Source organism: Gouania willdenowi, chromosome 3, assembly GCF_900634775.1.
Source record: "Gouania willdenowi chromosome 3, fGouWil2.1, whole genome shotgun sequence".
Classification (NCBI taxonomy): Eukaryota; Metazoa; Chordata; class Actinopteri; order Blenniiformes; family Gobiesocidae; genus Gouania; species Gouania willdenowi.
The window spans coordinates 27686278-27704865 of record NC_041046.1 but is presented as its reverse complement, the minus strand read 5'-3'; the positions used below and the strand labels follow the sequence as shown (position 1 = coordinate 27704865).

The window sequence follows — 18588 nt, the reverse complement described above, 5'->3', positions numbered from 1 at the left end:
GGTTGGTCTTGCAAACACATAGAAAAAAATTAAAAGCCTCTCAGATGACAGGAAAGTGTACAACGAAGTGCACATTTTAGGAAGGGGTATTGTTTGTTAATACAATATATTTATTTTTTTTCAAGTTCTGTTGTTTTTGTTCTTTACTGATTACTATTTAGTATAGGCTTCAAATAAGTTATTTGATCTTTCTTCCTTTTCCGGCACTGTTTATCCATCTTTCATGTCATAATGTGTTTTATTCTGTAACTGTTAAATAAATAAATAAATAAAAACAGAGGTTCAGGTTTTCCAGGGTGGTTATTCTATGAACAACGATTGAAATCTGAGTGATAGTTTTTTGTTTTTGTTTTCAGTTCATCATTCAGACCAGATGGTAACATTAAAATACAGTATAGCCTTTTCAATGGACGATGGCTGTGGACAAATCAATCTAAAATGCAAAACAAAGCTACGTTTGAAGTGTTTCAGGTGTTTTTGGATCCATCAAATGCCTATTATTTGTGTCCCTAAAGAGTTTCCCATTTTATAGGACAAATTATTGTCCCCTGAGATGACAAGAGCACTTTAAAAAAGTGAAACGGAACTGCAGTCCCATAATGCAACGCTCCTAGTGGTTACATCTGCTCCACTCTTTCATCTTTCTCTATTGTTAGGTGGGAGCTGTCACATTAGGATGAGAATCGCGGTTTTCCCCCGCCCCCAAGTACCCCCGTTTTCCCATTCCAGCAGTTGGCAGGGTGGCAGGGCCATACAAAGGAGCATGCACCAGGAGCGCAGAGGGGAGCACCGTTAGAGGAAAAACAGTTTGAGAATTAAGGTCATTAATTTTCCACTTTCAAGGGCTGCCTCACAGACGGAGATAAAGTCAGCATAAATATTCTGCCGAAGTTTCTCCTGTTTTTCTCCTCTCCCTATTTTCATCGGCAGCCCATTTATCTCCATGCTGTCAATTAGAGGCTAAAGCAAAGAACTAATTAGGAACTGTGCAATTTTAATTAGCTGTTTTGATAATTAAACTAATTGGTTCCCTTGTGTTTCCGCAATGTGTGCTGAGAACTTTTTTGATATTCGGGCAGCAGATTTCCTATCCGTTGGTTAATTAGTGCCTTTTGCATTAAAAAGGAGCCTTCCTTAATAGCCTTAATTTGCAGTTGAAAAGAGAATCTACCATCAATAATTTGTGTAATTGGTAACCGTTTGATTGTAATTTAGAGGCACGGCCGGACAGCTCTGCATGTCTAATTCCTAATGACTAGGATTAAAGTTGGATTAACTGTTTGGGAAAGGGATTCACTCTCCCCTCTTCCCTACCCACCAAATGACACCTTGTCTACATTTGATTGGTCATGAAACTCAAATTGACTAGGCGAACAGCAGGGCTTATATCCTTTCTGTTACTGCGTACATGGTGAGCCTGTCATCTTACATCAAACAGATTAATACATTCCCATATTCCACCCACAGTTTAAAAAGCATGGCAAAAACGAGAGTTCAAAGTGCATACACTTTATCATAGGATATATTTAACGTCTCCTATCACAGCCATTTGTGTACAACCCTGAGAGGAAAAAATTGCCAGAATTAGCCACTAGGAGGAGCAGAGCCTGAAGTGTCAAAGAATGAAAGTAAAGTATGTCTCTCAATATTAAATACAACTTAATGCAGCAGCCAGTGATTTTCTCACTTTAAGACGTGCATACTTTTAAAAAGAGAACACAAGTGCCTGCGTCAAAGGCTCAGGCCTAACAAATCCAAAGCAGGGAGCAGATAGTGTCAGTTGCTTTCAAACACTCTAACCCATGAAATCCTGCAGTACTTAGCGCAAACACAAACAGAAATCACTCTGATATTTACAAGAGCCAGAAAGACGTTAGAGCACATTTAAATATTAGAGGATGGTGGTGAAGCCTGAACTAAAAGCATATCATTCAGCATCTTAACTATCAGGCACCATCTCTGTACTTTTACAACACAGAGCTCAGTCAGTAGTCTGATTAAAAAGCACCATTCATCCTACTTAGCCAGAATACAATCAAGGGACATGGCTTTAAAAGCCCGGCCCTGAAGCTGCTCCCCATCCCACATAAAAGGAGCACTCTCCTCTGAGCCTTGCCTGTAAATATCATGTTTGATATGAGGTTTTAATCTGCTTAGCCATTCTGAACTATAGAATGGGCTCATCCTCTCTCTGAAACCTCTGTCCAATGGCTGTGTGCCTGAGGACGAATAGGAACACAACACTAGTGTGCTATCTGATTAGGTGAGGTTAATTACAGAGCACTGTTTTGTAGTGGCTGCATTTGAGAGTGGCCCATAAATAGATGGGCATGGCTAATGCGTGCTCAGAAACAAATTTTAATTAAAAGTGTATCAGAGAAGATCCACTCAGGAGCTTGTTTCAAGTAGCCACCGACCCAACAGTTGGGCAAGTTTGAAAGAGGGTTTGTAGCTTAGACTTTATAAATGTCTGAGGAGAACATGCACACCTACACCAGCTAGAATCATAACTACATTTACTGGAAACACAAGGTCATATTTGAGCTATCAGTGGTCCTTCACAGCTCTGAGGGTCAAATGTTGACACTTCAATGTACATGAAATATGTTTTTTTTTTGTTTTGTTTTTACACACCACAGAAAGTCCAAAACCAGTGAAGTGATTGGGGATGAAGTTACTACTCCATTTATTATTCCCCACCCATGACACACCATTCCCTTAGTGTATGGGCTTCACAGTCAAATGTCAAATGGCTATTTGAAGTCAGGCCCTTATGATCCTGAACCATTCTTCTAGTTTCCATTCCAGTTCTCTGTGATTGGATTAATTATGTGTCACTCACTTTGCTAGAGGTCAGAAAACATACATCTTTTTGGTCATAAGTCATCAATCTGTGTGACCGTGGAGTAGAAAAGTCAAGCATGTCAGCCAGAAAGCTGCGCAGAGAGGAATCAACCCATTGATTTCAGGGCCAACCCAATCTCTATACAGCCTGCTTCCCATGAGAAATGAAATTATGCCTATGGGCTATGTACAGTGAGCTTTAAAGCATGAATTTGTAGTGCACTGTTGCATGAAAAGGGCCTTGAACATGTTTGTTTCAGATGCAGATGAAGAGAATAAGAAAATAATAGATACATATGAGCCATGTGCAGCAGCCGTTGAACCTGATGCTAAAGTATGTACAGTGTAGCTACAAACAGAAGATATCACTTTTTCGTAATTAGAGTTGTTGTTCTGAAATGTGATTACATATTAGAGGAAGTTAGCCTGTATTATGTTTTCTATCCATACTGATGAAAATACAGACTTTGGTAACTGTGAAGACATTTCAAGGATTCAAAAGGAGGTAAAATAATGCTCTCCACTTAATTTCCACCCTCCTTGATCCCTTGAACGACATGTGGGGGCAAATCTCACCTTAGCACGTAACGGACATGTTAACATTTGAAAAAATGTTGCCCGAGAATCATGTAAACATGTCTATGTACCCACTGCATTCACTTTTTCTAGTTGCAGGCTTTGAACAATGTAAAAGCAGTCTTACGGATCATTTAATGAGATAACGGTAACCCTGGCTGTATATAACAAAACTTCTCTCCTCCTACACCTAGAATCATGCCTGTCGTATTTCTGGCACTGTTGTCAATCCCTCAAAAGAAACAGTTTATTTTTTTTCCGTTGGCCTGTGGTCCTATGATAGACTGGCACCCTGTCCAGGGTGCACCCCCGCCTAGCACCCAGTGTGAGCCAGAGATAGGCACCGGCAGACCCCATGGATGGATGGCCTGTGATCCACAAAATGAAGTACACACAAGCCAACGTTGTTTTGTCAAGTTCAAGTTCTTTAGCAACACAAATAAAATTATTGAGGACAGATATACCAAGTGTATGGATTATAAACATATACTGGACACTAGCTGTGCTTGAAATTGCATATTAAAGCACTGCACACTCAATTAGTATATACTGTCTACTATATACTTTTAGTATGGTTAGGATGTTTAAGATGATGAGCATTCCCACTGAAGTATACTTCAAAGTTTACCAATGAAGGATATTATTTGCGCACTCACAAACACTAAATAGTACACTTAGCATCGCATATGGGTCTGAAACACCACAACTCTCACACACCGTTGCACATCACATTGGCCACTGACACAGGTGAAGTCAGGGGGCGGGGGGCCCAGCGAACAAGGAGGGGCGAAGAAGACAAAGCTGAGGGGAAGCCAGGAACTTGCTCTATTTCTGCTTCTGGAACACTTGTGTGAAGGAACTCTTACTCACTTGTAAAACGTGTTTGTAATAAATAGTGTCAACTCTATCCTTTGATTTCAGCTTTATTATAAGTGTAAGATTATAAGTGTAAGACCTCCTCTACCATTAAAGAACCAGGCGGGTTTTCAGCTCCGGTCAGCAGTGTAGACCCTTCGGAACAGGACCGGAGCCACATCCAACACCAAGATGCATTTTGAACCAACAATGACAAAAACCTGAACCACACTGAGGCTAAATATCTCCATTAATTCACTATCTTTGAAAAATCTGAAAGCATTTTAAGCAAGAAAGTGACCAAGTAGAATATCAACATGTGGTCATTGGTTCCATAAAACTCGCAGAAAACACATTTTATGCCGACATTTCGGAGATTTTTGGAGACCCGCCATTGAACTAGTGACAAAACTTCTGGTTAACTTCAAAACAAGAGCCATGTTTACAAAAGGTTTAAAATCTAATGGAAGACAAGACAAAAGGAGGTGCTTTTATTTTGAAAAGGGAGTGTTTGACTTTTCCGTTGTTCCGCTCACAAAGCATCATGGGGCGGTTGAGTATGACTAGTGTGCCCATAAGGGTTTGCGATCTCACAATATTAGATGATCTTCCAAATCACAGAGATCGTAGAACCGTCTGTAGTGCACATTTTAACCCTCGCAGTGCTGTGTCTGCGTCATCTGTCTGTGGTCCATACACAGCACAGTCAAAGGTATTTTTCTCTGGCAAATCACACCATTTGCTAGTCAGGATGTCAGCATTACAGACACCAAAGAATGACAGTATTAAGCGCTTAAACAGCGCAGAAGTACGCTCCCCTTCCCTCGGACACAAAGAGTTAGCTGTGCTCAGAGCCGTATAGAGAGAGAGTTGTGACAACTCTGTTAACTCCAATGGTTCGTTTTTTTTTTTTTAACAGCAATGGCGGCTCATCGAGCCTCAATTATTCCCCAGAAGTGAGCAGTTTACTATTGCAGCCATTGAAGCTAGAGCGAAGTAGACAGTTTGTGATGCACTTTTGAACGGTAAGACATTTAAATAATCATATTGGATATTATTATTATTATTATTATTATTATTATTATTATTATTATTATTATCAGCGTATCTAAACCCATCAATATGTGCATTAAAACATGTTAGTGGATTTTCCTCCACTAAACTAGTAGATTAAGGGGTCATTTGCAGTTAATGGATATGTTAACATTACTGGATAAAGTTAGCAACACACAGCCTTAACCACAAGGTTCAATTTTATTAATGCTATTTCATCCAACGATGTAGAATTAGAGAAAATAGTTTTAAATGTGATTTATTTTTCTGTAGTAAATGTAATTTATCTATTGTTATTATTATTATTGTTATTATTATTATTATTATTAATAATAACACACACACACACACCTTCTTCGTCTTTTAAATCAAACAGTAAAAGTGCAAATTAAGTGTTTGAATATGATTACCTCACAGATTTTTTTTTTATAGTTATAATCCTGATTTATTTTGAGATCGCTCCTGCTGACTTTGGCTAACCATTTCTTAGTCCTCTCTGTTTCGGTTGGGAAACCATACATTTTCACTCCTTCTTGGAGCAATTGGAGCATCCCCATGCAGCACAGCAAACCATTATGGCGACTACATGCAAGGAAACCATGTATGAAAGGCACAGAAAAACTGAATCACAAGTTATTAATGTTTCTGACTTTATTAGACTTTTATTTAATTATTTCATCTTGGTGCATAAGTGCATAGTAAAAATCTAATTTCTATTTTTATTTATGTATAAACACAATAAATATGTTTTCAATGCGTCTTGTCTGGATGTGGTTTGATTTTAGTGACCCTTTTTCCAGATTTCTGCACATGCAAGTTAAAGGTATATTTCTGCCTTTTGCAAAACAAAAAGTAGACAGTGAAGTTATTCTGAATGTGTAAATGTTATGTATTCATGTATATAAAGTGATATATATATATATATACGGGTATCTGAAGTATATATTTTGAAAGTCAAAGATTACATTAAATCATTAAGATGATATAGGACCTTAATTACCATGGGAATACTGCAATGAAAGAAAATAAACTACTTTGAATTTTAACCCCCCCCTCAAATATAGGTTGTTGTATGCATAAAAGTTGTATGGCTATTAGTATGTCAATAACCATCGAGATGTGATTGCTCTTAATAACATACAAGTTTAAGAACATTAAAGAAAATTCAAAGCAACACATCCTGTATACAATAAGTATCAACACAGTTTTTAACCAAATTAATGTTGACCTTAACTACTTCAAAAAAGCAGGTACGGTAGCTGTTTACACTAATCTTTAAAACAAATTTACGTTAGGAAAAAAAAAAAGATTTATGGAACCACATAAACATATATTGTATATATACATACATATGACATGTACTGTATAAATATTGTAAATCAATGCAGTTATTAATGGCAAATTACCGAAAATCTCAGTTATGTCACTCGGAATCAGTGGATTTGAATTGCACGCCAATAACTTTCGTGGAACGAATTTGTCTACATGAATCACATGACGGTCATGCATTTTGGACTTCCGTTGTCGCAACTCTCTCTCTCTACGGCTCTGGCTGTGCTACTTCCTGTGTGTTAGCGACTGTCTGTCCGAGGCTCAGTGCAGATGTCTGTCTGTCCTGTAAAACTATCAGTTCTGAGTGTTGAAGCACTGAGAAATGTTTGAGGAAACAGTGAAACACTGCATGTGTTTCTCTTCTGTAACTAACTGTTGCTCTGCAGTAGTACAGTGATAAGGCTCTGCTGCTGCGGCTCACGGGGCTGTTTACACTTTCTTAAAGGGACAGTGTCCTGAATGTGATTTATTTAAAAAAAAAAAAAAAAAAAAAAAACTTCTTTCAGCAATTCAGAGCTGCCCTGAAAAAAGCAACACTACAGAATTTAATCACACATTTCAGCCTTAATGAACGAAATAGTCAAAAGTGACACAAAATGTTGATACTGTGCTTCTCGTGATTAATAAAAGTCTCTTTGTGACATTTTTGTCCACTGACTTTGACCCATTATTGTTTTTCATGTAAAAATATTTAAATATATATATTGGTCCATATCACCCAGGCCTACTGTAACCAAAGCATTAACGTTTTATCTTGTAAAGAAAATGATTTTCCAAACTGTGTGAAATGAGGTGTTCAAACACTGCTTAAAATAGGATTTTCTTTTTAAAGCAATTTCCCCCTTAGATTAATAAAGGAATTCTAATTCTGTTTCTGATTACCATGAGTGTGTTACCTCAAAAACAAATGGAAATCACTAGACTGATCTACTGCCTTGTTATGGAGCAAGTGTTGCTAATGCTAATGCTACACCACTTTAGTTAAACAAAGTAAAAAGACTGTGTAACTAAAATAACTTGTCAGCCTTTTTGTTTGATGTTAATTGTTCTTGGAACCAGTTTGATGAATTGCTTACATACATTTTTTTTAATTATTGGAAAATGAACTTGTCTTAAAGGTAGGGTAGGCGATTTTCAAAAGCTAGCATGATTTTGAATGTAGCTCTGCCTTTACCCCCCTCGCCCCTCCCCTCTGAGCTCCGTCGCACTCACATGCATTTGCACAGCTGCTGCTGAAGAGGACCTCAGCTCATCGTTTGTATTCTGTAGAAACTACGTTGTCTCGTGTCTCATTCAGCAGTAAGTAAACAATAAAGTTTACCATCATATATGTTAAAAAACGTGACTAAAAACTCTGTTTTCACTCTGTTAGCGGTGACGCGCTTTCAGTGTGAGCTCGTGCATGTGAGGGATCGAGAACAAGCAGGGAGACGTGATTGGTTAAAAAAAAAAAAACGTTTAATTTTTTTCCATTGGTCAAAGTTATTATAGGTTTACAGCTGCTACAGATGATGGATTTTCTTCGTTCCTTTTTCAGAGCGCATAAGATCTTAATTTCTGTCAGGACATAAAGACAATTTCAACCAAAAATTTTAAAAGTGTATCTGGAGAAAATCGCCTACCCAAGCTTTAAATTATCTTTTATTCCTTTTTTCCATTTCGGGCCATGATTTTAAGTCGGTGAATTGTTTGTTTTATTAGTAAATAACTTTAAAATAGTCTAAATGATTTGAATGAAAAAAAAAAAAAAATCATGATAAAATCGTGATCGTGATTTTACAAAGAAAAAATTGTGATATGATTTTTTTTCCCATATCGCCCACCCCTACGTGCCCACCATGCATACTTAAAAGATGACTCGATATAGTAAACATCAAGGTACCTCTTGCGTCGTAAATCTTTTCATACTATCTAATTGGAACGCACCACATACTAATTTTGATGTCAGGCTTAGTATGAGTATTACGTTAGTATGCGATTTCGAACACAGCCCATAACATTCACAGCAGCACCTCCAGGAAGACTAATCTATGCATCAGTCTGGGAGACATAGTGATGAAGCTCTATGACAGAGACTTTTAGCAAAGTGTATCAGAAGTTGATTCATGATTGTCATATTATAAGAAGTCAGTGCTTTGAATAAGGGTAACAACATGTAACAGAAGGCAGGGACAGATTGAGCAAACTCACACCACAGACAGCTTGCTGGCTGCTGACGAACCAGCATCATTATAGCTATACTCCACTCCACGCTCCTAAATGGCTAATCTTTGTTGGATCTCACCCTTAATTGGTTAACAGCCTCCTCAGGGCAAGTGAAAGTGGTCCTATTTAAGGCTCCACCATGAAACAGCAACACTTTCATCTTGGCAATAACAGGCAACAATTATATTACCAGATTTGAAAGTGAACCTTCTATCTACCCACTAATCAAAAACGCAGCCCATCTGTTGTGCCGTCTCTTTTGAAGCGACTGTTTATCTGCAGCCTGTGCAATGACTGTGTCTGGACACTAATTACCTGCTAAATAGGCCACAATTATATCTTATTTTCTTTTAAATCTCGTAGAAATGGGCGAACAAAGAAATGGAGAAAACAACAAAAACCGTGAGATTATTTCATGTTTACCCAAACTAACAGGCACCACTATTTCACAATGTTACTCTACCACTTTCTCTCTCTCTCTCTCTCTCTCCCTGTCACGCGCACCCGCGTGCACGTGCATCAATACAATCCGACGTGCACGCGCACGCACGCCTTTCCTTAGCTGTGCTTTTGTGTTTTGTCAGAATTAATGAGAAAAGTTCCCTTGCCCTAGGGGTAATTAGTGTCCTTGGAGTTAAATAAGCTAATACTTAGACACCTCTGGCACAAGCAATTATGTTTGTGTATTGAATAATTGATTCAAAGAGGGGGGAAGGGCTGCTAATCAGATCTGAGCATAATGAATTGATTTAATTAACAGGGGAATCCGTGGCTCTCTGGAAACTGCGCGCATTTATTCGGAGGCAGAGGCAGAGCACACCACACTCACAGGAGGAGAAGAGAAGGCGGTGCGAGTTTGCTTTTAGCAGTTGTCAGATTTGCAATTGGATTTGTTTGAATATAGTTGCCGTTTGGAGGACGGAAGCATATTAAAGAGCGAGGAGGCTCCATCCGTTCAGTGTGAGCGTCTGACACCGCCGTGCGCGCACAGCGTCGGGCTCTAGCTTTTATTACACCGCTTTTCATTGTTTTCTCCTCTTCTTCTCCTTTTCATTTTTTTTATTTTTGATTTTTTGATTCGCATCGCATGGAATTTATCAAGAGCGAGCGACGCGGTTTGATCGCTGTTTGTTTGCGTTGCAGCTCAGCGCTGGTAGGGGGGTCTCTCCGTGTTTACCGCCGTATTCCGTCTACGTGTTTATATCATCATTGATAGGAGGAGGAAACGTGCAGACAGACGCTCATCTTTCTAGGGGTTTTTTTTTTCCTTCTCTTCCTGCTTTTTTTGGGGGTCGGAGGCGTCGTCGTCTAGTCAGCGGCGCGTTTAAAAAAAAAAAAAAAAAAAAAAAAGCCATTTTTCCAGGAGAAGCTCCGAGCAGACGGAGCGCTGCAGCCTGCTGCTGGAGCCGAGGACGGACCGCCCGGGGAAGGACTCCTCGTTCCTCAGGACGATGGTACTGGACAAGGAAGAGGGTGAGTGACAACACGGGGGGGATGCTCTGTCTATCTATGGGGACATTTTCACACCGTGCGTAACCGCAGCCTCCTGCTCCACGTCACCACACAGTCCGTGTTTTTAGCACCGAGGAGCGGGAACGGTGCGTCTGCCCCTTCCTCTTCCTCCTGTGCTCCGGGAAGTTGTTTTTCCCATTAAAACCACGGCTGTGTGGGTTAGTTTGGCTGTTTACTGGGATCAGTGTGTTTTTTGGAGGAGTTGGAGCTGTGTGCAGTGCATGCGCCCCCTCGTTCCTTTCCTCTCCCCCCCCTCCTCCACACCCCCCCTCCTCTAAGTGCTTTTCGCTCTCTGTGAAGTTGGCGGAGCCTTTGACATCAGCCCGGGATGGAGATGACAGCAGAGTGCTTTTAACTTGATCGCAAATTATGGATAGCGCCGGGCAACGCTCACTCACTTTCCATCCAAATAGGCCCTTCTTGCATTACTTATCTATTTCAATGTATTTAGGTTAATGGGTGAGGCAATCTAATTAATTTTAATTTCAATCAAACTAGCCTCAATGACGCCCCCCACCCCCTCCTCCCACTCCCCTTCCTTTCCCTTCCCTTTTTGAATTAAACTGAGATGTGCAGTGCATCCATCACATTCAGCTCTAAATGGATCTGTAGGTACACTAAATGCATTTAGAAAACACAACAGTTCAGAGGGTTTTTAAAAGGGAAGGCAATTTATCCTCCAGCTGCAGGTTGTGAGAGTGGCTTTGTTAACAGCGTGGAACACATGCTGGGCTTTGCTTTCACAACCTCCACCAAACACATCCTGTTTCCACTTCTAATGCTTTTCCTCGAAAAACCTTTACGAACCATTACATATATTTAAAAACTGTTATTCCAGTCATCTTAAGCAGGACATCCCTTTGCTTGTACGTGAAAAAAAAAAACCCATAAAAGGAGTGAAGAAGAGACATAAATTGGTCTGTCTGACTGAATCCATGTTACGCTGCTAATGTACTCAAATTAACTCAACTGTAAATTGTCTCCTTCAGATGTCTGTCTAGCTAAAAGTTCCCTGTATGATTCATGATTCAGATAGCTTTTAACAGTTATTGGCTAAGCAATATGGTAAATGTACAAGGTGATGCAAATGGCATTAGTGGGAAAGGATGCACAGGAGCATGTAATGCAGTCAATACTACATTAACTACTGATGCCCAATTACAGAACCAGGGAGAGAGGCTTTTAGGAGCATTAGGACTTGCAGAAAGCCTGAGATCACCTGCTGCTCATTGCCTAAAAGCTTCACCCTTTATTTGCTGGGCCCAGCAAGCGTTTTAGGCAGGTTGTCAACAGAGCAGCACAGAGAGGGTCCTCTTTGACTGCTGCTTCTTAGCATGTATTGGCTCTAAAGTTATATGCTTGTCAATTCTGCCTTTTTGTCTAATGTACTCACTGAGTGCCTGTGCACAATAATGTGTTCCATTGTGATGAAGCAGGTGTGGGTTAGTGTTCTGGGGTGGTCTCGTGTGTGTGTGGAGGATTACTCGTTTCTCCTGATTGATTTATTTAGCCAGTGTGTGTTTATGCAAGTAGCTTAGGTATTCATACTTTAGTTCTTCCATGTCCAATCATCATTGTGTCTGTTCAAATGTTCTCTGCCAGCGATCACTTCTCTACAAAGCAATGGTGCTTTTTATTTGGCAGACTTATCTTGAACTCTGACCTGACATCTATTGAGAATGTCTGCAGCAATTTGCACTGCTGTAACAATGTCCAAAAACTAATCATCCATTGCTCCCCATGTATGGCTTCATTGAGGAATTCGGTACGAGTAATTTCACCTTGTATGGCCTCGTAAACAAATGATATTTTCCACCCAAAAACACCAGTTATTCAATCCAATGTGCTTTCGATTACCAAGTGTCAGAATCAAACAAATTATTTTCTCTATGTAGGCGACGCCTTGTGTGATCCGTTTCGCCCACAGGAAGTTGTCAACACGGTGAAAATTAATCATAATTTCCTCAGACGATTTGGTAAAAGAAAAAAAAAAAAAAGTGTAATCTTTGGTGAAGCTCAACATCCAGGTTCACAGAGCGAGACTGTAAAAGAAACAGGCACTGCTCTGTGAAATGACCTAATATGCAGTTATAGTTAGCAATGAATAGCAACACATGTACCGAAATACCCTGTGTCAACATTTTGCTTCAAGCCGCGATATAAGGTTTCCAATTTGTGTCTAATTTGAGAGGAAAGAGCAACTCAGCCTTTTTCTCTTTTTTTTTCTTCATACCAACTGCAGGAGAAGGGAGTGGGTTCACGCTGAAGGCATATTTTCTGCTTAACATTACCATAACTTCTCTGTACTCTTTACAGACCCGGGCTGAAGACGAGTCCTCTGTCCCCTGATAAAATTCTGGTTACCTGTGCTGGTTAATTTAGGACACTGTTATCACCCTGTCCAGTCCAATTTGAGCATTCATAAAGAATAAGCTTTCAAAGCAATGCTATAGATGAATACAGACTGGCGATCTGTCGGCTGCTGTAATAAAACTTGGGCTTCAGGCGCCGATTTTTATTTTGAAATAATAAGAATTGCTTCATTCTTTACTAGGGTTACCATGGTAATGTCGTCTTGTAGCGATGTTATATTGATTTAGAAAGTGGACAGTAATATTTCTTTTCTGTTATTTGGTTTTGAGGGTAGATTTCTAATTTCCAGCTGGAGATTACTTTTATATGTTCCTAAAGTCTTTTCACTTCTACAAAGGAATGCAATTTGCTCGCTCGTATTTGCTATTTTCTCAGCTTATTGGTTTGCTCTTACTTCAAAATTAAACTCGCACATTTCAAATATTGAAATTACATTTGCTTTTTGTGCTCTAGGCCTTGAGGAATATTACAAACACATTGCTTGCACTGATATTTAAGTCCCTACAGTTTTTTTTTTCCATTATTATTATTTGACTTTTTTATAGGCACCTGCATCTCTCTTCTGCACTCTTCCAATTTTTATTCTTCGACAGTGCTTATCAAAATAAAGCCCTGTCTTTTAACCTTGTTGTTTATGGCACATTAGCATATATATATATATATATATATATATATATATATATATATATATATATATATATATATATATATATATATATATATAGATTCAATGACATGATTCTAATTTTTTTGTTAAAAAACATGATTATCTATTGCAGCAAAATTACAAACTATCATTTATCCACGTTAATATTTTTCTAGATGTAAGTGTTTAATTCCACCTCATCTTGACACTTATCTTACAATCACAGAATTCTCACACAGAACAGTCCCCCCCCCCCCCCCCCCCCCGTCACCACTAAACCTTAAGAACCCTATCAGCCCCAATCGCTTCACGTTTATTAGTGTCACAGATTTGTATCATTTTTCACAATCTAAATGAAACTCAAAGAAGCTGAATTGTGACCTAAAGAGATTGCTGTTAGCGAGCGTGCCCACCTGACTTAGATGTAAATGGCTGCACTCATCAGTGTGGCCCACAAACTCAATTACGCCCTATTGAGCTGTGAGAGCATCCCTTTTATTATTATCACAGGCCACATGTTAGCCATGTTATCTCACAGACTCTCACAAGATCTGTGGTTTTATCCCATGCATCACAGACAGGAGGCGTTTACAATTGTTTTTTTTTCTTGTGTCGTCCCGTCTGTGACCTGCTATTTTTCTTCTTTCTAAATCCCATCTTAAACATCAACACATATTTCTATTATGAGGTTAAACTGACCACCAGAACAAAAACAGTTGAATATTGCAATATATTTGAAGAACAAACATATTGGAAAATTTCATTAAATCCCCAAACTTTCTGGCAGGTTTTGCCACAGTTTTTAAATAACTTGTTTCACCACAAAGACGTTCTTTGTCAATGCGCTAAACTGTTCACATCTGTAAAAACTAAGCCCTAAAGCCACATTAATGCTGGAATCCATGTGCTTCCTGACTTCTAATGAGCCCATGATATAGCTCTTATTGTTGCTTTTGTCATGTACAGTGTGTGATGATTGTTCCAAGCTCATCAAAGAGAACTGCTGGTGACAAAACACACTCAACCCCTCCCACCAGGATGACCACCAGTGTCCCAAACATACAAGCATTTACTGTAAAGTCACAAAACACTTGTTGGAGCCAGTATTGGTTTTGACCTCATACTTTGATTTAGCGTTAGTTACAGTCTTTTGACTAAAATGCAACTTAGTTTTAGTTGTATTTATCAGGATTATTTCAGTTATAGTTTAGTTTTAGTCAACTAAATGACATTAAGATTTTAGTCAACTAAATCTGTTACAGATATCGTCAACTAAAATATACAGCATACGTGTTTTATGACATTTTTAAAATTGAATTGACCATTAATCAACCTGATATGGGATGGTATTAATGTTTATAAATACATACAGACAGAGGTTGATGTGATCAATGCGTAAGATCACATAAAATAACATGAGTTCTGATTGAATCTCGTGATGGAATTTATAGTTTTGCTTTGTTAGTTTACAAAAATATCAATATATTGTGATGTAATTTTTGTTCAAATGTATTTTAACTTCGTCACAGTCCAGTTATTGTCATTTAAAAAAAAATGTTGTCACTGTTTGGAGCAGAAAAAATAGTCCATCTTGTGTGTCTGGACTAGATTTTGCCTTTATGTGTTGGTACAAGTTAACCTTTATTAGTGTTAGTAATGTTGGAGATGTGTATGTCATTAATGGGGGGAAAAATAAAATCACATTTCTCTGCAAATGTCACATTTCTTCACTCAGTTTTGCAGTGACCCGTTTATTGCAAGTTGTCTGTTCGGCATTCTAAATGCACTGTAAAAATCCTATTCCCAATTCATTTGTCTTTAATCTTTCATCACAGGCTTAGAGAATGAACGCAGGAGACCTGAGAATGAGGAATGACATGCCGCGGAGGATGAGGAGATGTCAAAACAACGCTGTTACCAGCCGTTTTGTCAGCAACTCAGTGCCAAATTGTTTAAGTGATGAATGACAACTGAAATAACTTTGACAAAAAAAAGGAAATTTAAAAAAAAAAAAAAAAAAAAAGAAATCATCATGTAAATCTATGCAATATTCATAAACATGTCATGTTGAATGCCCCCTTAATGTTTTAATGCATCCCCGTGTCATTAGGTGACCTTTGTTCTTTCAGCACCAAGCAGGCCTTGTTTGACCCCACCTCATCTCTTTCAAAGCAGATTATCAAGGTCATTGTTATTTAGGGAGTTTAAAAAGTTTTTTGTATATATTTACATACGGCAGTAGTAGAGAAAAGCTGATCTTATATAGAATAGAATGCTTTTATTGTCTTTATACACAACGTACGAAAAAATTAAAAGACAACTCTTATGGTGTAAGATAAAGATAAAAGAAAAAGAAAGATATATAAGTGTATTTACAAGGGGAGCCACTAAGACAATAAATACACAGTGAGAACAATGAGGACAAACATATTGCACTGTGTTAAATTGTCTGAATTGGCCGAAACACATTCATGTTCACTGTGACTTCGTGACTGAGTTGCCAGTATTTTACACTCTCGCTGCTTTTGCTATTAACCAGATCTCTGACTGATAGCGACTGTTCAACTATGTGTGGTTTTACACATTAATCACAAGATGTCGGTTTGGACCCAACTTTGACATGCAAGATTATAGTAAGAAGTCTGCAAAGGTGTTCTCCATCAGATATATTTTCTATTTTTGTATTTAGCATTTTGTTGAAGAAGGCAGTTTCTTATTCTATTCCACCGAGGTCCCTAACTTCATACTTCAGGAACATTTCTAGGGCAAGGAAACAATGATAACTGCACTGTGGCACTAATTCACATAAAGGAGTCTGCATTTTTAGCATTTTTTTTTTTTTTTTACAGTGTCATTAGAGGCTTATGCTTCCTTTTTTTTGCTTTTCTGTTTTTCTCAAAGACCCTGATGATGATTGTTGCCTTGTTTTCACACTTCTACAGCGAGGGGCTCTGAGGGTGGCGGTGCTGTTTATCTAAAATAAGACACTTTGCTTCTGTAGGTGTGAAGAGCAACACAACCTCTAGGGGCTGCTAGTGTAGCCCAACTCCAAAATACTTTATTGAATTTACATCACTTGTTTCCTTTGCTAGGTTGAGTGTCCAGATGCAACTGTTGCTTTTTGATACAGAATCCAACATGTTAATAGTGACTGTCATGTGTAGTAGCTGCCCACTAAAATAACAGACATAAATCACTTTAATTTAACGATAGAACTCATTGTTACCATCTAATGGTAAAGCTCTGATTTTATCCAATTTCAGACAAAAGTGTAAATGTTTATATTCATTTTTTGGTACAGTCAATTGAAAATAGCAATGTAAAACTTTATAAAATACATTTACCATTACAATTTCAAAAAAGTAAATAGAAAGTGTAGGTTTGATTCGTTGACTTCTAGGGATAGAAATGTATTGCTAGTCCCAAAAAGGTGACAGTATTGGTTATATCTGCGGTGATACCCGAGTGATGAGCATCAAAGCCCCAATAAAACGGATACAAACTTAGACCTTTCTCTGCGACCTCTTGCAAGTATTCAACATCACTTTTCATTTTCTTTCATTTCATTATAATTGACCAGTTGAGCTAAATTGCCTTTTGATGTTATCCAGTAACATGAATTACCCCTTGGGAAAATAGGGTCAGTTTTTATATTACAAGGTAATAAAAAGTGTTTTATTAAAGCCGTTTTTATAATGAAACATTTAATATCATCTATAGTATTTCTCTCTTGAGAGATTTGATGACATGAGGCGGCTTTGTTCACTATTCCACATGACATCACACAAAGTCTTTATGAAGACCTCGTCTCAAATTGCACACCCACCCAGCCTCTCTCATTATTTACCCCCATCAGGTGTTGGAGTGGGTGCATGAATGACATTAGACGCTCATGCTGCCAAATAACTGCCCCCAGTAAGGAATTTGCATTATTCAATATTAAAAAACCTCACACAGGGCACAGTTCCTTCTTTCTCTCTATTTTCTTCACACTGAAAAGCTTGAGCGGCGCACCTGTCTCCTGGCATATCTTTTGAAAAAATAAGTGTGTAGTAATTGCTGGGAAGTGGGAAGGATTTTCTACATCACTTCCTGACCTCATGAGTGACACAAATTTTAGAGGGCTGCATTTATTCCTCTGCAAATGCATTTTTAATGTGGACTAAAAAGTATTTGTGCATTCTTTTCCTGGATGGCGGGAAGTAGGTGGGACAGGTTCTTTTTTTTATGACAGGAATCATAAAAGTGTCAGATAAGCTTTCCTCACCAACGAAAGTTTCAAAGCAGATAGTTTGAGTACAGATGGATTTTTATTTATTTTTTTTTTACTTTATTCAATCCCAAACGTAGATGGCAGTTAGCTGTCGTACAAGGACTGAAGATGAAGATGCTTTCACCTTTTTGGGTTATTTACGGCACACCGCTCGATGAAAAATAGTCAATTGGCAGGTTTCAAGAATTGAAAACCCCATTCAAAAATATGCCATAACTCTCTGATGCATTCATATTTGATTGGTAACAAGCAAATGTAAAATCTCTGACTCCCTCCTTCAATATTGAGTGTCTATATTTCTTCCTGAAAAGCTCTCGTGGGTTTATTTGAGCTGCACATGCATAATGAAACCGTAAACATTCTTAAAGTATTTTCCTCCTCGCTCATCTTTTCCCCTCTCTACCCTTCCTCACTCTGTTACTGCTGTCGACAGTTTACCTTGCAGAGCTCTAATCTCAACCTACTACTGAGTAACCAAGTGTTGGAACAAGTTGCCTTCTGTAGTAATTTGGAAACTCTGCCAGTTTTATGTCTTTCAAAAAAAAGCTGCAATGAATTTAATTAGAAAGCTGTTGCATATCTCTGTGATACATTTCTTTTAATTAACCCCATGTGAATAAATTAAAAATAATGGGGGGCTGAAAAGTGTGGAATTTCCTTTAATTGGGAAGGAGTGTGCAGCCAAACCACAGTGAGCAGCGTGCACCAGGAGCTAACAATGCTTTCTGCAAGCTTCAGAAAAGGGCCCAGAGCCTTAGTGCTGACTTCAAGTGTAAGAAATGCACCTCTGACGTGATGGAAATGACCGTAGGCAGGGAGAAAAGGTAGTCCTGTTCCAGGCTGCTCTGCTGAGACTACCCATGCCGCGCTTGAAGCTGGGCCAGTGTTATTGCAGCCCTAATGCGGCTGACTCATTTGG

General features: G+C 38.6%; 1 protein-coding gene and 1 long non-coding RNA gene across 2 annotated transcripts in view; one reads left to right on the top strand and one right to left on the bottom strand.

Annotated features, from left to right (window-relative positions):
- LOC114458685 (uncharacterized) overlaps positions 1 to 18588 on the bottom strand; it is a 196365-nt gene that overhangs the window by 100172 nt on the left and 77605 nt on the right. The gene's annotated exons all lie outside the window — the stretch shown is intronic.
- lmo1 (LIM domain only 1) overlaps positions 9438 to 18588 on the top strand; it is a 30507-nt gene continuing 21356 nt past the window's right edge. The window contains exon 1 of the mRNA XM_028441090.1: positions 9438 to 10338. Within this exon, the coding sequence (XP_028296891.1) occupies positions 10317 to 10338 (22 nt within the window). The 5' untranslated portion in view covers positions 9438 to 10316. The remainder of the gene's footprint in view (positions 10339 to 18588) is intronic.